Source organism: Onychomys torridus, chromosome 8 (assembly GCF_903995425.1).
Source record: "Onychomys torridus chromosome 8, mOncTor1.1, whole genome shotgun sequence".
Classification (NCBI taxonomy): domain Eukaryota; kingdom Metazoa; phylum Chordata; class Mammalia; order Rodentia; family Cricetidae; genus Onychomys; species Onychomys torridus.
The window spans coordinates 50,316,104-50,342,817 of NC_050450.1; the positions used below are offsets into that span (position 1 = coordinate 50,316,104).

General features: G+C 41.9%; 1 protein-coding gene across 6 annotated transcripts in view; it reads left to right on the forward strand.

Moving 5' to 3' along the window:
• The window catches only part of Specc1 (sperm antigen with calponin homology and coiled-coil domains 1), a 274,206-nt gene that overhangs the window by 194,065 nt on the left and 53,427 nt on the right, over nt 1–26,714 (forward strand). For all 6 annotated transcript variants that reach the window (XM_036196411.1, XM_036196412.1, XM_036196413.1 and 3 more), the window contains 3 exons: nt 4,381–4,462; nt 9,794–9,947; nt 13,779–13,881. In XM_036196411.1, the coding sequence (XP_036052304.1) occupies nt 4,381–4,462; nt 9,794–9,947; nt 13,779–13,881 (339 nt within the window). The remainder of the gene's footprint in view (nt 1–4,380; nt 4,463–9,793; nt 9,948–13,778; nt 13,882–26,714) is intronic.

Sequence of the window (26,714 nt, forward strand, 5' to 3'; positions counted from 1 at the left end):
AATTATTACTTTGTGCTGATAACTTTGAAAAATCTTAGAAAATCAGAAAAAGTTTGTTTATATTAGTAGTCTGGAGTTTAAATTATTTCTACAAAGGAAACACCAGACCCAGAATGCTTAATAATAAAATCTCAAACTCTTAAGGAAGGGAATAACATCAGTGTTAATCATGAATTCAAACAAAGACTAGACAAAAAGGGATAAACTTTTCAACTCATGAGCCAAGGTAGTTTTATTATTTTTGGTGAGAACAGAAAAGGCAGGACAATTAAAAGGTGAGTCTCTCATGAACCTCCATGTAAAATTCTTGAACAAAATTTTGTCAAATCTAATTGAACAGCATATGAAAAAACATGTCAAAGAGGGTTTATTCCAAGAATGCAAGGGTTTTTATGTTTGTTGTTGTTGTTTGTTTTGTTTTGTTTTTGGTTTTTGGTTTTTTGGTTTTTTGAGACAGGGTTTCTCTGTGTAGCTTTGCGCCTTTTCCTGGAACTCACTCTGTAGACCAGGCTGGCCTTGAACTCACAGAGATCTGCTTGCCTCTGCCTCCCAAGTGCTGGGATTAAAGGTGTGTGCCACCACCACCTGGCATTTTTTAAAAAATTTACTTATTTATTATGTGTACAGTCTTCTGCCTACATGCCAGAAGAGGGCACCAGATCTCACTACAGGTGGTTGCTGGGAATTGAACTCAGGACCTCAGGAAGAGCAGCCAGTGCTCCTAACTTCTGAGCCATCTCTCCAGCCTCCGAATGCAAGATTTAACCGATGAGAAGAATCAGGAACTTACCATAGTAACAAATAAAGAAAACATGTATTCTCATCTTAGTGGGTAACAGCCAAGTGTATTTGGGAAATACCTTTGTGACATTGGCAATTGAACATGCTAGGCAAGCTCTCTACCACTGAGCTATGTCCCAAGCTCTTGTTTAGTTTTTTGAGATAGGGTCTTGATAAGTTGCCCAGGTCCCAGGTAAGTCTTGAATTTTTAATCCTTCTGCGTCAACCTTCTGAGTAGCTGTAGTTACCATGAGTCTTGGTTACTCTTCTTGATTTAAACAAAGAGAAAAACCTTAGGAGCTGGAGTATAGTTCTGTAGTAGAGTGCTTGCTTAGTATAGACAAGGTCATGGGTTCAGTTTCCAGCTCTACAAATAAAAAAGACAATCCCTGGGTTGTTGAGATGGCTCTGTGGGTAAAGCCACTTGCCTTGCAGGCCTAACTAAGCTTGATCGCTAGAACCCACAGTGGTAGGAGAGAACTAGCCTTGTGGTTCTCCATGTGCTAGATTGTCCTGTGATCACACTTTTTCTTTACGCCAGTGTCTTAATTGGGGTTTTTATTGCTGTGATAAAGCACCATGAATGCATGACCTAAAGTAACTTGGGGATAAAAGGGTTTGTTTCATCTTAGAGCTTGGAATCATCACTGAAGAGCTCAGGGCAAGGCAGGAACCTTGCAGAGGCCATGGGGGTGTGTTGCTTACTGGCTTGATTCCATGGGCTTGCTCAGCCTGCTTCCTTATGCCATCCAGGACCACCAGCCCAGGAGTGGCATCACACTCCATGTGGGTTGGGCTCTCCCAAATTAATCATTAATCAAGAAAATGCCCTGCAGGCTTGCCCATGGGCTAATCTGGTGAGGGCATTTTCTCAACTGAAGTGTTCTCTTCCTAAATGACTCTAGCTCATGTCAAATTGACACAAAACTAGTCAGCAAAGTCAATTATGTAAGCTATGTTTTCCTAATTGTGACACACAGGTGCCAGTGTTCATTCATGTATACTCTCTCTCAAATTGTTTTTTTTTTAAATTTTATTTGTATGGGTGTTTGGCATGTTTGTATATTTTTGTACTATGGACATTCCCAGTGCTCTCAGAGGCCAGAAAAGGGTATCAGATCTTCTGGAATTGTAATTACAGGGTGCTAGTGATTAAATTCTGCTCCTCTGGGAAGAACAGCCAGTATTCTTCCCATTGAACAATATCTCTAGCCCCTCTCTAGGAAATTCATTAATCTGACATATTGCCAGTAATAACATTTAGTGGGGAAGTTTTGGATGCTTTTCCGTAAGACTAAATTGCTAGGGATCTTTTACTTCACATACTGACTTCAAAAATAAGATTTCAGAATGTTTTTTGAAAATTGTATTCTACAACATTTTTATTTATGAGGACCATTGGGAACCATACATTTTATGCTTAATATCAATGTAGAGTGGGACCCCTAAAAAATGCTCTGGAAAGTTTCAAGATGGTTCTGGGTACCCTGTGTATAGACAGTGTTCATAACACCAGTATCAAGGTCAGTACTGCTGTTCACTGAAGGTGGGTCAAATGAACTTTGGAAACAATAGTGACTAACCTATGAGATGCTTGAATTACTGTGAGTGGAGTTTTAGTCATCTAATCCTCTCAGCAATCTCCATGACTATCAGTGTCACATCATGTCCTAGCTAAAGTGCAGAGAATCAACCACATGCCCCAAAGGCACGTGGCAGTTGGTAGAATTCAGGCTGCCGCGGCCCCTCTGGATCATAGGGCCATTCATACTGCAGTTCTCATGTAAATCTGTCAGGATGGTGGACTCAGCCTGGCAGAGTCCAGTGCAGCTCCAAGCCCACATAGAATTAACACTAAGTTATATTCAACAAACCAAGCCAATATGGCACCCAATAAGTATAGTGGTGTGTTAACATTTGTGTTTTTATAGACATGGTGGTTTTGTTGTTGTAGTAGTAGTAGTAGTTGTGTGTGTGTGTGTGTGTGTGTGTGTGTGTGTGTGTGTGTGATGAAATCTGCACTTGTATCTGTGGGGATGATGCAAGGTATTTAACTCAAGGGTCAAATAGATTAGAATAACCACACTCGGAGGTTTTCCAGTGTTCAACGCAGTATTGCTAACTATAAACGCGTTGTTGGTTTGCAGATCGCCAGAACTTTTCCCAGGAGTAGGACAGACTGCCATCCAACAGCAGTTGCTGGGCAAACATTTAGGCAGATTCCACCTCTTGACTGTTGTGAATAATGTTGCTACAAGCATGAGTGTCCAGATACCTCTTGAAGATCCTGATTTCTTTCTTTTTTTTAAAGATGTATTTATTTACTATGTATACTGTTCTGCCTACATGCATGCTTGCAGGCCAGAAGAGGGCACCAGATCTCATTATGGATGGTTGTGAGCCACCATGTGGTTGCTGGGAATTGAACTCAGGTCCTCTGGAAGAGCAGCCAGTGCTCTTAACCACTGAGCCATCTCTCCAGCCCTCAAATCCTGATTTCAATTCTTTTGGTTAAAAACCTAGAAGTAGGGTCGTATGATAGATCTATTTTGAAATTTTATTTTATTTTTTGAGACAGTGTCTTGCTATGCAGCTCTGGATGAACTTGAACTTGTAGCAAAGTCCAGGCTGGCCACAAACCCATAAAGATTTGCCTGCCTCTTCCTCCCAAGTGCTGGACTTAGAGGTGTGTACCACCACACCTAGCTTTATTTTGAATTTTTTGAGGGACCTTCACTCTATTTTTTCTAGCATTATTATATTCCCACCAATAGTGCACACAGATTCTAATTTTTTTTCCTATTGTCACCAAATACTTGCTACTTTTTCTTCTTTTTCTTTTGTTTTTAGATAATGGTCTTAAGAGTTGGAGTGAAATGGTGTCTCCTGGCTTTGATTTGCATTTTCCTGATTGGTGATATGGATCATCTTGCATATAGTCTTTGACCATTGAAACCCAAAAGGGGTGTGTGTGTGTGTGTGTGTGTGTGTGTGTGTGTGTGTGTGTGTGTGTAGTATGTGCATTTATGGTGTATGTTTGTCTGTAGGTGTGCATATTTGTGTGTGTATGTGTGAGGAATTGAGGTCAACATCAAGTATCTTCCTCTTAGCTTCCCCTCTTATTTTTGACACAAGGTCTTCCAATGAACATGGAGCTGGCCAATTTGCTAGATTAGCTGGCCAACAAATTCCCCTTTTCTGCACCCTTCCCATCACTCCAGGATTCTTCTGCCTCTTGCTTTCCAGTGCTGAGATCATAGGCATGCTGTTCCACCTCACTTAAAACATTATGTTTGCAGATATCCTTGAGAATGTATGGAATATTCCAGAAATGATATTCAGAAAGCAGATTAGTGACAACTGCCCCTGGGAAAAAGCAATAGGTGATGGACGTGGACTGGGGATTACTCTCTCATCAATGTTCTCTTTAAGCCATCTGGACTTAATACTGTTTGGGAAATAAGTCATTTTAGAAGCTCGATTTTAGAAGGTCATTACGATGTACTTAAGGATTGTGTACAGGCACAGCAGTGTGCACTTGTGCTCTGCTGTGCTCACACTGCAAGCTCATCATGCTGAGGTGCCCTTTGGTTTTGACAGAGACATTCGACTTACAGCACCATGCGGCCAGCCAGCAAAGGGATGGCTCAGCGCTTGGATCTGCCGGACCTTCCCCTCTCAGGTAGATGACTGAAAACACAAATCTTTTTGTCCTATTTTAGTGGTGTTCACTTTTTGTTGCATGAACTTGAATTTGGTGGTATTTATTTCTGCCGATTAGATCCAAATGTGCAGCTCATGCTAGAAGACATGCCTCCTGCTTGCTGCCCTCCTCGGTGTGTGTGGATGCAAAAGAGATGCCAACTTGGCTGGATTTGATTTTATGTTTGTTTGTTTGTTTGTTTGTTTTTCGAGACAGGGTTTTTCTTTGTAGCTCTGGCCATCCTGGAACTCACTCTGTAGAACAGGCTGGCCTCGAACACAGAGATCCATCTGCCTCTGCCCCAGGGTGCTGGGAGTAAAGGCGTGCACCACCACTACCTGACCTTTTCTGTTCCTTCCTTTCCTTCCTTCCTTTCTTCTTCTTCTTTCTTCTTTTTTTTAATAAACGGAATCTCAAGACAGTATATTCTATTGTTTTTTAAAAATTACTATGTTATACAAAACTCTTGTCCGGTTTTGTATTTGTTCACTGATTCCACAGTCCTTCAATGCACCATTTTTAGTCTTTGAGTATTACCCTCTTCCTCTTGTGTCACAGTGTCCCTTTCAAGTTCAAATGTGACAGTGAAGTGGAGGTTGTAATCAGTGGGTTTCATAGGTCACATTCTCACTCCTGCTGGGCCTCCAGTGCCAATGATGCAGAGCTGTAGCCATTAAAAGGGAGGTAAGCGAAGCCCTGCTTGGCCTTGAGTCTCTTGGCACTGCCATTCTATCTCAGCTTTAGCTTTATTGTACTTGGGTTTATTCATCTCTAAGATAGAAATATTTCTGGGGCTGGAGAAATGGCTCATCAGTTAAAAGCACTTACGGCTCTTTCAGAGGGCCTGAATTTGCTTCCCAGCATCCACATCAGGTAGCTTACTCCACCTGTAACTCCAGGGGATGTGACACCCTCTTCTGGCCTCTGCGGGCACCTGCACTCATGTGTGCAAACCCACACTCACACATATACACATAACTTAAAAATAAAATTAATTTAAAAAAATCAAAAAGAAATAGAAACAACTTTACTTCATAGAGTCGTTTGAAGGATTGAATTAATTCATTGAAAACACTGAGGACACTGCCTGATGTGCCTTGGGCGTCATAGAAATACTTGCTGCTAATCATTTTCCTTGCTGGTATCTGCTGAGCCTGTTATCATGCTCAGAAAAAAAGCAACAGTTCTTTTGGTCTAGTAAATGTTAATAAGTTTTCTGCAAGCTTTGTTCCAGTCCCCTGCACCAGGCTAATATCACAGTGAAGGAAGACACAAGTTATGCTTACCCTGTGTCGTAATTTAAGTATGCAACAGCATTACATCTAAAAATACTCATAGCTTGCTTAGTAGATACATTATCACAGATTATCATCTCAGTTTCAGCAGCTTAGCACCTTTTTCCCTGCAGAGGGTCTTGCCTTGATGTTGATGTCTGCTGACTTAGGTCAGGTGGTGCTTGCAGAAGCTGGGGTAATGGTGGCAATTCTTAAAATAAGATACCAGTGACATTTACCAAGTCACCTCACCTTGCCTTTTCCAAGGCCTTTCTCCTACATAGCACTTCCTTCAAAATCAGACTCACTCCTCTCAAAACGTGGCTTTCCCCCTGAGTTCATGTCATATTCTGAATCCTTTGTTATCATTTCAAGTGTTCACACAACCTTCACCAGGTAGGAATTCTGTCTCAGGGAATTACTTTCTTTGCTCCTCCGTAAGAAACAACTCACCACCCACTAGTGTTTTCTCTTGAGATGGTGGCAGTTCAGTCACCCCCTCTGGTTCCATTGCCAGTCTAGTGCCTTTGCTATTTCCACACCTGCACTGATCCCCACCACCGACATCTGGAAGCTCTCAAAGTCATCACTGACGGCTGGGATCAACTGCTTCCAAACTCCCATTGATACTGACATTTTTACTTCTTCCCATGAATCACCCTGCTCCTAGTGGCATCTGGAGTCCTGAATCTTTTCAGAAAGCTTTCCGTTTATTTTGCTCAGATTCGTGGGAGGAATCATTGTTTGTGGCAGCTATAGCTTGTGAAATGTTTGTTTAATAAACATCTAATGGGAATTACTCCTTGATCCTTAGATTGTGCAATGGCTTCCAGGTCAGGAGGTTAAAAAAAAAAGTTAGTTAATAAAAGAACATTAATTTTGTACATCTCCATCACCATCACTATTCGTGAGTGATCAACTAGGTACACTCTCAGTGGGCAGTGAGGGTGGTGGTGTTGATTTTGTTTGTTATATATGGGTGAGGTATATGTAAATAGGCATGTACTACAGCACATATGTGGAGGTCAGAAAACAGCTTCTCAGAGTTGGTTGTCTTCTGCTACTTTTACATGGTTTCAAGGGCGTGAGCTCAGGCCATCTGACTTGTACAGCAAGCACCTTTACTCACTGATACACTGTTGTGGACTACTGCTCTAACTGTGTGAAGGTGTGTTACACTTTGTTTAGGCTGCATTTGTTTAACTATGTAAAGATGTGTTACTGTTTCACCTTGCCTGCCTAAGGCATCTGATTGGTCTACTAAAAAGCGGAATAGCCAATAGCTAGGCAGGAGAGGGATAGGTGGGGCTGGCGGGCAGAGAGAATAGAGAAGGGCAAAGAGAACGAGGGAGAAAAGAGGGAGATGCTTGGAGCCAGGCAGCCACCAGCCAGCAGACACGGAAGATGCAGGAAAAGCAGAACGTACAGAATGGCAGGTTAAAAAGCCCCGAGGCAAAACATAGATGAAAAGAAACAGGTTAATTTAAGTTATAAGAGCTAGTGGGACAAGCATAAGATAAGACTGAGCATTCATAACTAATAAGAAGTCACCATGTCATGATTTGGGACCTGGTTGGTGGCCCAAAAGAAAGTCTGCTTCATATATCCTGTAGGCCCAGGGCAACAGAGTGTTGTTATTCTATGTGTATGTATTGTATATGTGTGCACCACATGTGCAGTGCCCCGAGAGGCCAGAAGAGGGCTCAGATCCCAGGGAACTGGTACAGACAATTGTGAACTGCTATGTGGATGCTGGTAACTGAACTCAGGTTTTCCAAAAGAACAGCTAGTAGTCTTAACCTGAGCTATCCCCTCAGCCCCACAGAGAAGTTTTCAAAGGAATTTTTGTGTGTTGAGAGTTGTAGGTTTTAGCAACGGACTTTAAAATGTTCATACATAGTGTTGGAAAGAGATGCATTGCCCTCTAGTCTCTGCTGTTTTATTTACAGAGACTAGGCAGAATTGAGCTAACACCATTTTTAAGCATCCTAGGGCTTGGTAAATGAATATTGCATGCAACTTCAAGGCATTCAAGTCTGTGCACCTCTTTCCCAGAAATGCAGGGTGGAGCCCAAAACATAAAATTGAAAACCTGTCTGGCTTAAATTTATGCATCATTGTGTAATATCATAGCACACACTCATTATGCAGTATATAATAGGGAGTAACTTACTTGCATGAATAGTGCTACATGAATTTTTTTAACTGCGGTAAAAGCTATGCAACATAAAATGTAGTACTCTGTGAGTGGTCATAGTTTTTATGTCTTTTTCGGGCTATACTACCAACTTCCAAGTTTCCTAATTATCTAAAGAACCATTCTTTTGATTGACAAGATAAATAATAAAGTTGAGACCACAATTATCACTGTGGAGCTCATTGGCTGACCTTCTCCTTCTTACCCTCCAGGCACCTGTCTCCTGGTGATGATTCTATTTACTGTAATAAAGGACTGCGTAGTGAAAATTGTTTGCTTCCAGCCATTTCCAGCAACTGCTTGTCAACATTGAGGTCATCCCTAACTGCAGATTAATGTTCTGTTTTTGTTTTGCTCTTCGGTGATGTAGAACTGTTTTTCTCTGCCATTTAGACCTAATTGGCCTCACCCCCAACTTGATGCCCATAATTGGTGGCTGTTAGCTGAAGAGGTTACTGTTTTCTTCTGTGACTGGGTGACAGGAGGTGGCCCCAGCCTGGCCCCAGCTGTCCTGTTGTGATGTTCAGCTAACTACCTAAGTGTCACAGCTCCAGCTCCCACTCTGTATAAGCCAGCCTCAAATATCCTCTGCTCTGCTTTTGTGATCCCTTGAGAGATATCTGGAGACTTCAGCTCGTTTTGTGCCTGTTTTCACTAATACTAATATGACAGCAGAAAGGAGCCTTAAAAAGAGGGGTTGTGCTCAGTTTTTAGTGAACGATAAGCCTGTAATTGGAGCAGTTTTTTCTTCTGTGGGTTGTTGTTCTTGGTTCCCACCTTTTTTGTCTGCTGCTGTCTGTGACCTGACAGTCACATGAGACATTTTCCTACCAGCTTTTTCTCTGATATCCACAGCATAATGCAAACAACACTAACTAGAGACAGAGCTAGAGGAGTGGGTGTCCCAACTGGGTAGTTGCACAAGGCTCTTAGAAGGGCCCATACTTAATACTCTGATAACTGTCTGAAAATTTAGAATCAGTTTTGAACAAAGGACTGCTTTGGCACTAGGCCACCTTCTTTCCTTCCTCCCTTCCTCCCTTCCTCCCTTCCTTCCTTTATTTATTTATCTTGTGTGTGGTTGTTTTGCCTGCATGTATGTTTATGCACCACTTATGTGCCTGTGGAGGCCAAAAGAGGGTGTTGGATCTCCCATAACTGGAGTTACAGTTGTAAGCTACCATGTGGGTGCTAGGAATTGAACCCAGCCAGTGCTTTTAATCACTAGGTCATTTCTCCAGCCCCAGTAGATCCTTTTTTAAAGATATATTTTATATTTGTTTGTCTTGTGTGTGTGAATATGAGTGTGGATTTGTGCATCTGTGAACAGAAGAGGAGGCTAAAAGAGGATATTGAGTGTTCCTGTCATTCACTACCTAATCCTGTTGAAGAAGAGACTCTCCCTCAAGCTGCGGTTCTCATTTTCCTGGCTAAGCTGTGCGCTAATAAGCACCAGCAATTCTCTTTGTCTCCATTCCCATCAGAGCTGGAGTTGCAGATGTGAACTCAGGTCCTCATGATTGTGCAGTAAGCAGTCTGAACAACTGAGCCATCCATCTACCCTGGCACAAGGTTTTATAGATTATATAGATAGTTCTGCCTGGAGAATTCTTTCTAGAAAATACCATGTCCCTATTTACATTTTTATTATTCCAGAAAGAAAAAAAAATGTATGTGTGTGTGTGTGTGTGTGTGTGTGTGTGTGTGTGTGTGTATGTGTATGTAGGAACATATGCATATACCTATGTAGAGATGTCTTTGTACTTGAGAATAAAGTATGATAACCAGTCAGATTTCTCCCCTTTAGAAATGGATGACAATGTTGCTATTCACACACAGATCTTCTGAAGGGAAGGGCCGAGGACCGGAAGTCAGACCCTTACCTCCGAAAGAGTCCCTCACTGGAGTCCCTGAGCAGACCCCCCTCTCTGGGCTTTGGGAACACCAGACTTCTGAGTGCGTCCACCGGGGGTCTGAAACCAAGCAAACTCAGGTACTGAATTTTAAAGTCTGTGAAATGAGATGAACATCTTCTTCCTTCTGTCTAATCCAGTCAGCTTCCTTCTGAGTGACAGTGATTAAGATATAGAACACATCTTCAGCAAGTCTGATAAGAAGGCACTACAGAGTGGTTTGGGACAAAATCAAATGAAGAGCTGTACCTTTTTAAGCAGGGGCCCTGAGATGGATCAGTGAATAAAGGCTCTTGTTATGCAAGCCTGAGATCAATCACCAGAACCCATGTAAAAGGGAGAACCGACTCCACAAAGTTGTCTTCTGACTAGCACATGCATGCCATGGCACACATGCTACACACACACACACACACACACACACACACACACACACACACACACACACACACCAGTAATGGTAGAATTTTTTAAAAGTTAAAATTTTAGGGGTTGGGGATTTAGCTCAGTGGTAAAGCGCTTGCCTAGCAAGTGCAAGGCCCTGGGTTCGATCCTCAGCTCAAAAAAAAAAAAAAGTTAATATTTTAGCAAAGAGGAGCTGGAGAGGTAGCCCAGTGATCAAGAACACTTTTGTTCTTATAGAGAACTCAGGTTCAGTTCCTAGCACCCACATCAGATGGCTCTAAATTGCCTAAGACTTCATTTCCAGGGGATCTTCACCCGCTTCTGGCCTTCAGAAACACATGCACACATATGGTGAACATGCATGTACTCAGGAACACACATATACCCATAAAATCAATCAATCAATCTTTAAAGTTTAAGCAAAACTACTTGAGGGGTTGTTTGGATCAGGAAGTCTAGAGAAGAGTAGGATTGCTGTTGGTAGCTGTAAAGGTGCCAGGGTGAGTGAGTGATGGAACTCAACCCAGGGCCTCCAGAAGGCCTGGCCAAACATACAGCAGGCTCCCAGCCAATACAGGTAGATGGCTGGGGAGTCACAGCCGTCAAGGCAGGAAGGAGCCCTGGTGCAAACAGTCTGCATTGCCAAAAAGAGTTTCATACTTATTTTGGTAAAGCAGTGGGGAACCACTAAGTCTGTGAGATTGTGTTTTTGTTTTTGAGTAGTGATTAAGAGCAGACCTGCTATTTAAGGAAGATTATTGAGAACACAGTGGCATAGAAGGAGGATTAGAGACGTTTTTTGAGATCAGCTTTTAAAGGGGCATTAGCAGAGATGTATAATATGCAGCGGAGGAGAAAATGAACAGTGGGCCTAGATGGTTGCCAAAAGCCTGTCTTTGCCCCCATGCATCTGCAACCTCCTCCCTGCCAGTGCCCCTGGCTACCAAGGTCCTGGCAAACTTATTCCTTCTGTTTCTCTTCTGCCTGGAGTTTTCCCTGCTTTCCATGTTGTTAGTCTTCTGAACGAAGCACCTAGTGTCCTACTGTGGACCTCTCAGAAGCCCTTGTATCGGTCATCACACTCTGCATTCTGCTCTTCTGGGTCTGCATAGTTTAGCTCCATCCCACTCACCTGTGTTGATGGCTTCACCCTTCACTCCTGGATAAATGGAAGATTAAAGAATTTACCATTAAAAGTAGTAAGTATGAGATGGCTCAGTAGGTAAGGGCGTCTCTTATGAAAGCAGAGGACCTAAGTTCAAATCCTACTTGGGTGTCTTCCACTCATTTGGGTGTGTAACTCCAGCACTTCTTTTATAGTATGAATAACTTGCTGTCATTTCATGGATAGTAAATATTTCATCCTACATTTGGGTATCTTTCCCAGTGCATTGCCTTGTGCCCCACCTAACAGTTTACCCACAGATGAGTCTAAGAAACTGTCTAGTTCAGGGATAAGAGCTTTATACTAGCTAGTATAAGCATCCATGAGTGTCTTATGGGAAGGCTTTGAGTCTGAATACATTCAGGTCGGATGTATCTTGTATCTTTGGATATAACTGATATTTGATCCCAAGTAGGTAAATTCAGATATTTCAAGAGGTTTATAAAAGTCACAGATATACATCATCTGCTTGTCTGCGCGTTAACTAATAGAAACAGATTTGAAGGACCAGAATTAGTACTACTCTCAAATCAATGCCATAAACACACAGGAAATTTATGTATATTAATATGCTATTTATAGTATACCTTTCTTCATAAAAGGTCAGATTAGTGACCTTAATTTCTTTCTTTTTCTTTTCTTTTCTTTTCTTTTTTTTTTTTTTTTGAGACAGAGTTTCTCTGTGTAGTTTTGGTGCCTGTCCTGGATCTCGCTCTGTAGACCTTGAACTCTTAGAGATCCACCTGGCTCTGCCTCCCAAGTCCTGGGATTAAAGGTGTGTGCCACTGCCGCCCGGCAATTTCTTATTTCTTTTACATTAGTGTTATTAAGATTAACCTATGACAGAATAGAATTTTTTAGATTTTTTTAAAATTGCATTCATTTTTATTTGTGTGTGCATGTGCCACAACCTGCATGTGCAAGTCTAAGGACAACTTCTACCTAATATAACTTGTAACATAAGTATCAACAAGGTTTGAATTCAGGTCACTGGGCTTGGCAGCAAGTACTTTTACCTGCTGGATTGTGTTGCCAGCCCTGGAATTCCTTGCATTAGAAACTCAATCTCTATATGGCTATGCATCATCATGCATACCTACAATTCCAACACTTAAGAAGCTGAGGCAGTCCAGGCAGTGGTGGTGCACATCTTTAATCCCAGCACTCAGGAAACAGAGACAGATGGATCTCTGTGTTTAGGCCAGCCTGGTCTACAGAGTGAGTTCCAGGACAACCAGGGCTACACAGAGAAACCTTATCTCAAAAAAAAAAAAAAGGAAATATAGAATTAAAACACAAATATAATAAAAATAAAGAAAGAAAGAAAAGAAAATAAATTTAAGAAGCTAAGGCAGGAAGATGAGTTCAAGGCCAGCCTGGGGTACATAATGAGTCCCTGTCTCAAAATAAATTCTCAGTCTCTATTATTAAATTACTTGTGAGGGCAAGCATTTAATTGTGTAACATTGGGTGTTCTTCTCTTGCTCTCCACTTTACTTTTGAGACAGACTCTCTTACTGAACTTGAAGCTTGCCGTTTTGGCTAGGCTGGCTGTCTAGTAAGCTCTAGGAGCCCTCTGTTTCCATTTCCCACCCCTGGGGTCACAGGCATGACTGACCATGTCTGCCTTTTATTTTGGTGTTGGGGGTTTTGAACTTGGGTCCTCTGTTTTTACAGCAGGTGCAGTTACCTACTGAGCCATCTTCTCAGTCCCAGAGATCTGCTTGCCTTGGCCTCCCAAGTGCTGAGACTAAAAGTGTGCGCCGCCGCCACCACCACCTGGCTAACATAATGTATTTTTAATGTGACTAATTTGGCTGTTTCTTTAGAATACTATTTGAATAAACCTACACTTTGGCTTTTTCTAATCTATTATATATATATATATATATATATATATATATATATATATATATATATTTTTTTTTTTTTTTTTTTTTTTTTTTTTGAGGGTTTTAAAAGCCAGCACCTTAACCAGGCAGTTAGTGGCACATGTCTTTAACCCCAGCACTCGGGAGACAAACCAGCAGATCTCTGTGAGTTCCAGGCCAGCCTGGTCTATAGAGCAAGTTCTAAGATAACCAGGGCTATACCAGAGAAACCATGTCTTAAAAAATAAAACAAACAAACAAAAAAGCCAGCATCTTGCCAGATGTGGTAGTACATATCTGTAATCCCAGCACTTGGGATGTGGAGGTAGGAAGATCAGGAGTTCAGAGTCATCCTTGCCTATAGTGAGTTCAAGGCCACCTTGGGCCATATGAGATCTTGTCTCAAAAGAAAAACGAAACAACCATCCCACCAGCATCCTCCTTAACTGTGTGTTCTTGTTTGTAATCAGTGTTGAAAGAAGAGACCCTCTGGCAGCTCTGGCCCGGGAATACGGCGGCTCTAAGCGCAATGCACTCCTGAAATGGTGTCAGAAGAAGACAGAAGGCTATGCGGTAAGGCACAGTGCTGCCAACTGGGCATTTGTGGTCCTGTGCCAGATGTTCCATGTGTGCATGTGCTCGGTAGCCCGGTTTGCATGGAGTGTCATCTCTGTTCTCTCAGCCATGACGTCCAGGGAAAGTATGATATTTGGGTACTGTACTATGCAAAGGCCTCCCGATGAGGAGAAGGGGGTGGGGGAACAGAAGGCCAGTCTGCAGCCCACCCCCCAGACTGTCTGTGAGTACTCACATCTGCTGGAGGAAGGGAACCTTTTCCCTCAAGCTGTGGACAGAGCTGCTACTAAAGCATCTCCCCAAAGAGGGCAGTTCCTCCTCATTTGTATAAAACCTTCCAAAGGTTTTCCGATTTTTTTTTTTTTTTTTTTTGTAGCTTTAAGAGTTTTCTTTTAGTTTAGTTTTGTTTGTCTAGGGTGGTGTTTACTTTCTGAGAAGAGCAGACAAGGAAGTGATACCTGATACAGGTTTAAACTTTTTATTATGAAATAACATACACAAAGATAGAAGTGCATGAATTAGAGTCTCATTAATCATGAAATGAAAACCCAGTCAGACCCCCCATCCTGAAGTAACATCTCCATTTCCCACAAACCTGTCATGACTCTCCAGCCAGAGCCCCTTGCTGCTCCCCGACGTACATGTCTGCCTTGCTTCTTCTCCTGCAGTTGTCTGTAGAGGTGTGAGTGCTTGAATAGTGATGCCTTTTCTCAGCTTTTAGAGAAAAGGAACAGAAAGCTGTATAAGGTTTGCATCTGGCTTTTCATATAGTATTCTGGTAATATTTGTCCTCTATTGCTATAATTTAGTTTCCTTACTACTTAGTAATACATTGTGGGACTTTTGTCTTTACTTATCCACTCTATTGATACCCTTACCTCTGCTGGATATGCTCTGACTAGAGTGCTCAGGCCTTACTGTACACACATATCCAAATAGAGTAGAGGATGCCAAGCAGATTGCACTGTCCAGCCCACCAGCAGTTTAGGGGACATGTGTTCCTGTGTGTTCCCAGCAGCATTCTGCTTTCCTCATTCACAGTCTTTGGGTAAAGGGGTCGTGGTATCTCGATATGTACCGAATCAGGCCTTTCATCCCTATCTATTTACTTTGTATTTATTTTTGGTCCTCGGCATGGAGCTTCCTATAAAGCACACACTCTGCCACTGAGCTGCTTGCCAAGCTCCTGCCCATTTAAAAAATAGTTTTCTCTGTTTTTTTTCTTTATTGTCTTTAAAAATTTGTTATATGGGCTGGAGAGATGGCTGCATGGTTAGGAGCACCCATTGCTCTTCTGGAGCACCCGAGTTCAGTTCCCAGCACCCACATGGTGGCTCACAACCCTCCTTTCCAGGGCATCTGACACCTTCTGATGCACATGCAAACATGCAGATAAAACAGTCATATATAGATAAAGTAAAACTTAAGTTCTAATTTCTAAAAGTTTGTAACCTGAATCTTAAATGGTCTTATTAATAAAAACAAATCTGGAGCCAGGTATTAGAGTGAATGCTGGAAGGTCAGAGAAGCAGAACAAACCACAGCCACCTCACCTTGCCAGTTCTTCAGCTGATCCTGTTTCCTCAGACTGGAAGCCTCTGAGTCCTCATCCAGAATGAGTTTCAGCTGAACTGTGCTGCTCAAAAGCCTAAAAGCTTAACCAGCTCTAGTTCCTGGTTTTCACACCTTATATACCTTTCTGCTTTCTGCCATCGCTTCCTGGGATTAAAGTCTCTTGTTACCATGCCTGGCTGTTTCCAGTGTGGCTTTGAACTCACAGAGATCCAAACGAATCTCTGCCTCTGGAATGCTAGGATTAAAGGCGTGAGTGCCACCATTTTCTGGCCTCTGTATCTAGTGGCTGTTTTGTTCTCTGGCCCCAGATAAGTTTTTTAGGATGCACAATATTTTGGGGGAACACACTATCACCACAGAAGTTCTTTCTATATCCTGTATGTAAGTTCTTTGTTAAATAGATGTATCACAGATTCCTTAGTGTTACTTCATATTTCACTCTTGAGAAACAAAACTCTCAGTAGAATTTTTTGTATTTATTTTTTCAGTTTGTAAATGTTTGTGTGCATGTATGTGGACACATGCCTGCCACCACAGTGCACCATGGAGATCAGAGGACAACTTTGTAGAGTGGTTCTCTCCAGTTTTATGTGATCTTCAGAAATCAAAGAAGTGCTTTTATCTGCCAAACCATCTCTTGCTATCCCAGAGCTCTTAATTTCCACTAACCTTTTCCCTAGTGGTTAAGTGCTTTTGTATTCTGTCTAGGAATAATTTTTCTGAGGGCAGGTGTGGTAGCACACACCTTTAATCTCAACACTCTGGAGGCAGAGGCAGGCTGATCTCTAAGTTCCAGGCCAGCCAGGAATACATAGTGAAGCTTTATTTTTCTGTAGTTAACACTAGGTGGATACTCCTTTTAAATTCTTTTCCTTGGCTTCATTTCTCCTTTTTGCTAAAACTTTAGAAGATTCTGACCTTATAGCACACTTTCCCAAGGTCAAGCTTTTGAAAGCAGCCAGGACTGAGAAAGAAGCCAGAAGAAACCATGGCTTGGCTAAGACTCAGCTCAGTTAGCTGAGAAGCAGAGCTGAGATTCTCTCTGTTCTGTTAACCATACAATAGTTTGAAATCAGAGTCTACCCAAGAATCATATTGCCTTTATATTGGTATTTTTAAAAATTCTCCTTTTATGTCACAAAACTTAAAATATGGTCATATTCATGACCAGTAACTAAGGCTCCCAGAGGACACACTTACTTCTAGCCCATTCTTATTTTTTAGTGTTTCTGTTTACCCCATGTAAACCCTTTCTAAGGGATGAACTGTCCCACAAATGGGAACCACTGCAATGACAGTATCTTTCCACGTGTCAGCCGTGCTGCTGAGGAAATGGAAAAGCAAAAGCAGCCAGAGAATGCTGATGGTTTGTGTGTGGCAGTGGGCAGGGGAGGTGTGTGTTAGCATCAAGAGAATACGGTCATGGAAAATGGAAGAAAACAATCAAAAAGAGTCATCAGCCTCAACTGTGGCTGAGCCCAGTGCTCAGTGCTCTCTGGCTGGGTGCTGTCATTTCCTACTACAGAAGTGGATCCAGGGAAGAGCCAAGAGGAGGTAAAAGGCAATTTCAAGTTTCAGAATAAATTGGCCCTTTGTGGTGTGATGTTATAAGTAGATGGAGGGAAGGAAATCGACGGTATATTTCCAGTCAGTTGAGAGAAAAATATTTCCTGCTATAGAAAATTTCCTGTTGTTTTGTGAATATCTTGGATTGAGTTTTCAAAATATTTTTGTGTTTGATGAAACCCAAAACTTATTGTGTGTGAAGAATACTTTTCACTCATGGTTACATGTCCATGAGTTTAGAAAGAAGTATAAATCACACATGTGTCTCTCTTACACCTTTGACAAACTATTGTCTAGCTAGACTAGTTTGTACAGATTGTTCTCTGGACTGTACTTACTTTCTCAGCATTAAGAGGCCAGAACCAATTGTTGAAAGTTCAGATGGTTCATAATCTCTTTGAAGACCAGTAGCCATATGGGTTTTTACTTCAAATAACTTTCTACCTTGATGTCTTTTTACCTTTGAAATGGGCAGTGTGGAAGGGAGGCCTTTAAACACCAGTTCTCTGGCTCAGGATCCCTGCCTGACAGCCATTAAATAGCATTAAGCCTTAGAATACTTAGGTCTCGTTGGTACCCACAACGTGCCTCCTGGGGTGCTCTGTATTTGTGAGGTTGATGGTTACAGGTGCTGCAGCCAGCTGCGCTGAGGAATTAGTTTGCTTTTTCTTCTGCCTTCCTTCACCAAGAACCTTGACCTGGATTGCATGGAATTCACTCCAAATTCACTGCAAAGCCCTCTGTTACCTCCTAAGCAGCACAAGGCATAGTTGTCTCACAGGGCATCTTGCCTGTGTTCCTTGGGCCCTGCCATGTCCTGGACTCTGGTGGACACTGGTGATTCAGTCCAGGTCAAGGCAATATTAACAAGTGTGAAGTCTGCTAAGGCTAGTTAAATTTGGAAGCTGATTTCTTCCAGAGCCTCTAGATAAGAGCCCTGCTCCCAATGTGTGGAAACAGAGAAAGCTGCTAAGCAAATGCTGTTTAAGCTGCTCTGTCTGTGGTCAGGTCACACACGAACTTCACAGCTCCTTCTGTAGATTCAGATGTTTGCTTCCACTAAATGATGGGCAGGAGACAGTCTTTTCTTCTGGCCATTCCTCTCATTCATGTGTACGCTCCTTCTTTTTTCAGCATGCAGGCTCTTAGCATCTTGAGGGACATAAACCCTTTAGACTGGGGTTCTCCATGCTGCCCACATATCGGAATTGCCTGAATACCCGTTTTAGCCCTTTTAGGTTGCTGCAACAAAATACAAATACCACAGATGAAATGGTTTACAGACGATAGGAAGTTACTTTTCACAGTTACGGGTTAAGAAATCAAAGATCAAGGAAGATCTGTGATGAGGAAAGCCTATTCCTATTTCATAGGTGACAACCTTGGTGGTGTCATTGCATGGTGGAAGGGGTAAGACAATTCTCAGGCCCCTTTTGTAAGGACACTACTCCCATTGGGGACCCAACCATCTCCAAAGGCCCACCTCCTAAAATCATCACTGTGGAGCTCTGCAGAGTGGGATAAATGGATATGTCTTACAAAAGGTGAGAAAACTCCATCACCAAGATTGTTTTCTCCCAGAACCTTCTACCACAGTCACTGTGGTTCACATTTTAGTTTCCTATCTCACCAAGGCCCAAAGTTTACAGCTTATTTCATAGGTACTGGGACCAGAGAGGAGCGAGACTGAGAGACTGTAAGAGGAGCAGTAGTTAAAAACCAGATGCCGTGTCCCAGATGTTATGTGGTGTCATGTGCAGGACCCTGTGTTCAGTCCCCAGCACCACTTTGGTAGGAGGGGATCTGAGTGCTGCCGCCAGCATAGACTAGTGTTGCATCAGCCTGAGGCCAGTGGCAGTAGCACTTCTGATAGTTTTGATTCATGGCGATTCCAGGGGAGGTGGAGAGTATTGAACATGAAGGAAAGAAACTAGTTTTAGGTTACATGTAGAAGGACACCCAAATAATTAGTCATACTGTTGATCGAAAAAACAAACAAACAAAAAAAAAAAAACCCCACAGCCAAATTTGAGTGAGCATGTCCCAGGAAACACAGAGCTAGGCTACCCTACCCCAGGTTCCATGTTCCAGGGTGCAAGAGTTTTATATTCAGACTTTCTCTGGACTGCCAGCACTCCCAAATAATGATACAGAGACTTTTTATTAATTATAAAAGCTTGCCCTTAGCTTAGGCTTATTCCCACCTAGCTCTTAAAACTTTAATTAACCCGTTTATATTAATCTATGTTCTACCACAGGGCTCATTACCATACCCGCCCAGTTCCTCTCTCTCCAGAAGTCTCGCCTTTCCTCTCCTGCCTAGCTATTGGCCGTTCAGCTCTTTATTCAACCGATCAGAAGGTGCCTAGACAGAGACCCATGTTCACAGTGTACAAAAAGGTTATCCCACAATAGAGTTTTATAGTAACAAAACAAAGAGCATTATAAATGAAGGTATTTTTTAAAATACATTGGTGGAAACATCAGAGAGGCTGTTAGAACAAGATGGGGAAATCTCTCCTACAGGCCTCAGTTGCTGTCAAATGACATTCTTAGCTTTGGGGTTGGTGGAAGTCAGTAATTTCCAAGAGATTTTTGTCTGTTAATCACAGGATGTTAGGTCTGACACAGAGATGGGCAAGGAACGGCTATTTAGAGGGCTAAAGCTAGCCCAAGAGGAAGTCAGATTTAGGCTCTGGACCTGCAACATTCCAACCTCCCCAGATCACTGCATTTCTAATCAGTCAGTCAGCCTGTGCAGCCAGGTACGGAGGGGTCCCAAGCAGAGGAACAGTTAGTGCAAAGGGCTGAGGTGTGACAGCAGAGGATGATGTCTGGGGTGAGGGGCGGGGCGGTGCAGATGCGATTGACAGGCTGTTTCTGCTGGAAGTGCAGCTGAGGCTCTTGAGTAGGCGGTCCCACTCAGGAGAGATCGTGATTGGCCTCTGCTGTGTCCCAACTGGAACGTGGTTACTAAAGATGTGTACATAGCTGTGTGTACAATGAAGATGTGCACAGCATAGTTATGCCTTTCTTAGCATGCCTCACTTGTCCCCAAGGGAAGGGAAGTGTAACTCTTGCCTCCCCAAAGATTTTAGTGTCTGTTCTGTAGCACAAGCCTTGATGATCCCCTGTGGCTCCAGATCCCGAGCACAGTGCGGTGAGCTGCATGTAAGTGGTTTCTTTTAAATCTCTAGCAGTCCAGGTGTGGTAGCACACACCTTTAATCCCAGCACGAGGGAGAAAGAGTCAGATGGGTCTTGGTGAGTTCGAGGCTAGCCTGGTCTACATAGAGAATTCTAGGATATCCAGGGCTATGTAAAGAGATCCTGTCTCAAACAAACAAACAAAATATCTAGCAGGAGATGGAGGTTAGCTCAGTTGGAAAGTTTTTGCCTTAATTTGTGAGGGTCTTACTTCCACACTCAAAAATAAACTAATATAATAAATCACAGACATTTAATCCCAGCACTTAGGAGGCAGAGGCAGGTGGTCTACAGAGCTAGTTCTAGGACAGCCAAGGCTATACAAAGAAACCCTATCTTGAAAAATATAAGTAAATAAGTAAGTAAGTAAATAAATAAAGTAAGTTATGAGTACTCAAAAATACTACCATTGTGTTGTTTACTGCTCTAAACCTACACTGTAAACCTAGGAGAGCCAAGCCTAAAAATGAGGCAAACTAAAGTCTCATGCAATAGCCAACTTTATTCAGAACATCAGACAGTTTATACTCTGAGTAAAGTATATAATCACAAGGACAATCCCCACATGGCAAAAAGGTGTTTTTCCACCATAGGCATATAAACAAATAACAATAGCCAGTTGTAATGAATAATCTAAAGTGAACTTACTCCTTCCTGTCTGTTACACTTAGAAGGGGCAGGAAAGCACATTCCAAGAACAAGTCCATGTTTTGAAGAAACTGAGGTCACAAGACTCTTGTCTTATTTCCTTGGAGTTTTCTCACAAGCACCCAGAATTCTCTCACATGACTTCATTCTTGGACTGTGTTCTGGAATTGTGTTTTAAACTAAATGTTTAAAACTGAACATTGGCTATCAAAGCAGTATAATTGGAAGAATGAGATACCATTTCTTTACTTACCATGTGGGAAGTTTTTGTTTGTTTTGTTGTTTGTTTGTTTGTTTGTTTTTGTGATGCAGTGGTCAGAATGAAAATCCTACCCAAAGCAGATGAGTTCCAGCTTTGGGAAGGAAGTTTAAAATGTGTACAGGTATTATAACCACAAGTATTCCTGTCAACATAAAACCACACATCATACCTAGAATTTATGTCAAAGAATAGTCGTAAATGCCTATAAAGATGTAATTACAGATTTATTATACTTTTGTTTATAATTCTTTTAATAATTGGAAAAGATAAAAGTTGCTTACAGTGGAGAATCAAATAAACTATGGTATGAGTGTGACTGAATATTACAAAGCCCTTAAACATGGTGCCTGAAGAAAGGGCGAGGGTGGTAGAACATGGTAGAACATGGTGGTTCCATGGTAGAACATTTGTGCAGCATGTGCAAGGCTGGGGTTGCGTTCCTAGCAGTGCAAAAACAAGAAAAAAGAAACAGATTCTAATATAGTGTAATTCTTTTTCCCTCTCCTCCTCCTTCTTGTCCATACAATTCTTAATTGTTTATTGAGAGAAACTACTCTTAGTCCACAGGTTCATGTTTCATAGTTCAGGAACACAGGTTACTGATGAACTTCTGTGGAGCTCGCTCCAAAGAATTCTTTACACTCTCAAATCACTTTGCACCCTGAAAGATACCAACCTTCCTTGTGTCTTCAAAATCAGCTCCCGGGACCACAGTGAATACAGCAACAGTATGAACCTGCAGACGCTTGGCCGGAAGGCCACACACCTGAAGTCTCCACCCCACACTGGGAGTCCTGGTAGTAACTGTCCTCCACACCAGCGTCCTCCCAGTTCTGGGAGGAATGGATGGGGTTCCAGCAGGTGCACAAGCACATGGAAGACCCAGCGATGCAGCCAAAGGAAGTCTCTTCTCTTTAAAATAAAATTTTGTCGTTCAGCCTAGGTTGGCCTCAAACTTGCCATCCTCCTGACTCAGCCCCCCAAATGCTGGATTATAGGTGTGTACAACCACACCCAACCTAAGACAATTTCATAGTCCTTCAATTTATAAAAGAAATACATGTGAATAATCAGGGTTATCTCTGGGTATTTAAAATTCATTCATGCTTTCAGAAAAGTTTTCTAAATGAGCATGCAGCATTTTTACTAGAAAACAGTTATTTTAAATGGCGTCTTTTGGGGCTTTGTTTTGTATTGTGGTGAGGAATGAAAACAGCCTCACTCACACCAAGCATGAGCTGCACCACTGGGGAGTGAACTCAAGGGCTTTCCACGAAGCTAAACCCTTCCCCAAAATGTCTTTTTTGAGTAAAAGAATCAGACACAAATGACACAGATTGTGTGTTTCCATTTATATTGCAATTCTGGATTAGAAAAATCCATAGGAATGAAGGGTAAGTTAGTGCTTTCAGAGGGAAGAAGAAAGGAGCAATAGATGACCGGGAAGGGGATTGGGTGGCTTTGGCTATGAAGTCAAGGTCTGGAAGTAGTGGGGCTGATTGCACACCCTCATGAATGTACTAAAAAGTGTTGAATAGTGATGCTTACAGTAGACTTCATGGTATGTGATCTATCTCAATAAGCTGTTGTGTCTTAAAAATAAATGCAGTTAGAATAGCTCAAAAGCAGGGACTGGGAGATGGTGGATGAGAGAAAGTAAGAACAAGATAGGAACTGTATTTAGTTATATTTAAAAACTACAGCTATAAGAAATACCCATGAAGCTGGAGAGTGGTGGCACATGGCTTTAGTCCCAGCACTCAGGAGGCAGGAGGATCTCGGTGACTTGGAGGCCAGCCTGGTCTACAGAGCAAGTTCCAGGATATCTAGGGCTGTCACACAGAGAAACTGTCGAGAGAGAGAGAGAGAGAGAGAGAGAGAGAGAGAGAGAGAGAAGAAACAGAAATAAACACGTATGGCTCTTTTTGTCTTTAGGGTTGTTTTTCTTTTTTATTTACTTATTGTTTATTTTTGAGACTATAATTTAATTGCATATACATATATATGTTTCTAAACATAACCTGTTGAGTCTATATAATGTTACTTGTATGTATGTTTCCAGGGCTGACCATTTAGCACCAGACAGTGAATTGGTGTGTTCTTCTCTGGGGAGGACCTCCTCTCCTGCTCCTAGCTTTACTCTATTGCCTGTAGTTCATTGTGTAGAGTTGAGGCCTTATGGGCTTTTACCCTTACAGTTTGGCGTGTTTGTGGGTGTCCTTGTTCAGCTTACATGTGGACAGTCATGTTGGTGAGACTTTTTCTGATGTTACTGGGACACACAATCTCACAGCCAAAGTCCCTGATCCTCTGGCTCTTACATTCTTTCTGCTGCCTCCTCTTCCATTCCCTGAGCATTAGGTGTGAGGATGTTTTCTCTGGATGCATCCATTAAGACTGGGCTCTACAACCCTGCAGTTTGATTGGTTGTGGTTTTCTGTAACATTCTCCATCTGTTGCAAAAAGGAGTTTCCTTGATAAGGAGTGAAGATTACCCTTATCTGTGAGTGTAAGGACAGATGTTTATAGATTGTTATGGATTAGGCTGGTTTGATAAATTAATGGTTATAGATTCTCTTCCAGTAACCATGATTTCACTAGCGTTGGGTAGTTGACTAGATTTCTAGTACCAGGTGTGGTATCCCTTTTGTTAAGCGGGTATTAAGTCCAACTAGAGAGTTGTTAGTTACCACCAAGTTATGTGTGCCACTAATGCACCCATAGGGTGTCATGGCATGTTGGTCTTGTTACGGTTCATAGATGTCATAGCTGGGTAAGACTTGTCTGCTGTGGTGCTTTGAATAAGAATGGCCTCCATAGGCTTTGTCACCACTGTTTGAGAAGGATTAGGACATGTGGCCTTTTTGGAAGAAGTGTGTCACTGATGGTAGGCTTTAAGGTTTCAAAAACCCATGCCAGGCCCAGTCTCTCTCTGCCTGCAAATCAGGATGTAGCTCTCAACTACTTCTCCAGCACTATGCCTGCCTGTATCCTTACCGTGATGATAATGGACTAAACCTCCGAAACTGTAAGCAAGCCACCAATTTAACAATTTCTCTTATAAGAGTTCCTTGGTCATGGTGTCTCTTCACAGCAATAGAACAGTGGCTAGGACAGTTGCCTTTCTCCTTTGGAAGCTTGTATTATAAAAGCTAGTCCTTAGGGAGGGAACATTCAAGTCTATTTCAGCTCAGAGGTCGTTGGCACCTGTTTCTGAAGTCCATGGTGTCTTCAGCAGTAGGGACTTAACTTCCACTTCTAGGGGGTAACTACTGTAGAATATTGTTTTAAAGTGTGTTACTGTTGTTATGTTGCATTTGTTGAACTCTGAGAAGCTGTGTTACTGTGTCTGTCTAAAACACCTGATGGTCTAATAAAAAACTGAATGCCAGTGACAAGGCAGGAGAGAGGATAGGTGGGGCTGGCAGGCAGAGAGTCTATAGAAGGAGAAATCTGGGAGGAGAGATCTAGGAGCCAGAGGAGGGGCCAGCCACCCAGCTACACAGCGAGCCACCGAGTAAGAGAATGGGAAAAGCCCAGGGGCAAAAGGTAGATGGAATAAGTTAAGTTAAGAAAAGGTGGCTAGAAACTAAGCCAAGCTAAGGCCAGGCTATCATAATTAAGAATAAGCTTCCACGTGTGATTTATTTGGGAGCTTGGTGCCCTCCCCCCAAAAAAAGTGCCAAAAACAAACAAACAACAGGTAACCAAAGTTATATGGTAGATTTATTTTTACCTTTTTGAGAATTCTCCATCCTGAGTTCCATAGTGGCTACACCAGTTTGCAATTCTACCAACAGTGAAGGGGGGTTCCCTTTTCCCCACATCACTTCCAGCATTTGTGTTGGCTGTTCTGTTGATCTTTGCCATTCTGACTGGGGTTTTTGTTTTGGTTTGCTTTTCTCTAATTGCTAGAGATGATGAACATTTTTTGAGATATTACTTGGCTATTTTCTTTTTTTAAAGATCTCTCTATTCAGGTACCACCAGGCCCATTTTTTTTTTTTTTAAATAGGTCATTTGCTTTTTAGACTTTTTGGTTTGGGGTTTTTTTTGGGGGGGATGGGGGTGTTGTTGAGTTTCTATATATTCTGGATATTAAACCTCTGTCAAATATGTAACTAGCAAAGATTTTCTCCCATTCTGTGGGCTTCCTCTTCATCCTGCTCATTGTTTCTTTAGCTATGCAAAAGCTTTTTGGTTTCATTGAAATGAAGCAATAAAGTAAAGCAGGCCAGTGATTGCTAATCTAGATTTTTCTTTAAGAGATGAGTTTCACAAATATTCATCTTCTTATTATGATTCATATGAACGTATTCTTTGTATTGAATGCTATATTATGGCGTGTAATTTGGGGATGGGAAGTCTGAGGGAAAGGCCATAAAATGCATTACAGTCAATAATTAAATCAAGTCTTTTCTGGAAAGAAAAAAACCTTAAAGTAGAAAGCAATGGGAAGCATGTTTTTTGGAACTACAGCACGCAGAATTCACTTTAGAATTCTGTTGAGTTGGGTCCATTCTCACCTCTGCTCTTCTGCTTCAAAGCTGTGAGGCAGTTAACAAACTAATAATTTCCTTTTAAACTGTATCTTTTAAAATTAATATATAAACTGGGCATAGTGGTCCACACCTTTAATCCCAGCACTTTGAGAGGCAGAGACAGAGGGTGAGTTTGAGACCAACCTGATCTTCATAGTGAGTTCTAAGCCAACCTGTCTAAAATAAATAAATAATAGATAGACATAAAAGTATTAATAAAGCATGTTTCATAAAAAGACTCCAATGTCTTTCCTTAGATTTATACATACTGTAAGTAACTCAGTTTGCTCATTTTCTCATAGTCCTTAATTTTAGAAGGACAATCAGTATGAACTTTTATCATCAAACTTCTTACCATCTTAACCATAAGAACATCAGGCTGACACTCTGAACCTGAGCAAAATCCTGTCTCAGATGAACGGTCAACTCTAGCCAACTGCATGTTTTTGTAAGGGGAGTTCCAGGTCCATCCTCTAAAGTACATGTTTGGGTCACATAGTACAACAGAGACCTTTAGCTAGACACCCTGCTCAACCAGAGTCATTTTCAACCCAGGCCTCTACAGAAGTGCACTGACCTTTGGCTTAGATAAAGCCATGGAAGATTTGTTGTTCAAATCCTGTTTGGTTCTTGCATTTCAAACAGCACGGAACAAGGCTTCAAGTGTGTTGGATTTGTTTGAAGTTTTATCTGAATCCATTCTGTTTCCTGTTTTGTATTGTTAGGAATTCGAGAAGCAGAAGATGCCTACACAGTCATTGACAGACAGACAGACACACACAGTCATTGACAGACAGACAGACAGACACACACAGTCATTGACGGACAGACAGACAGCTATGTTTGAGCTATGTTTGGACTTGTTAACTGGGGTCTTCATCTTCTCCTTTGGATAAAAAAGTCAGTCTGGAGACATCTGGTTTTGAATCTGGACAGAACACCCACGTTGCAGGCGACTTCTGTCATTGCAACTCTGAGTTCCCACAGACAAGCAGTGCGGACATGCTAATCCAGTAGCAAGCAGCCTCTGAA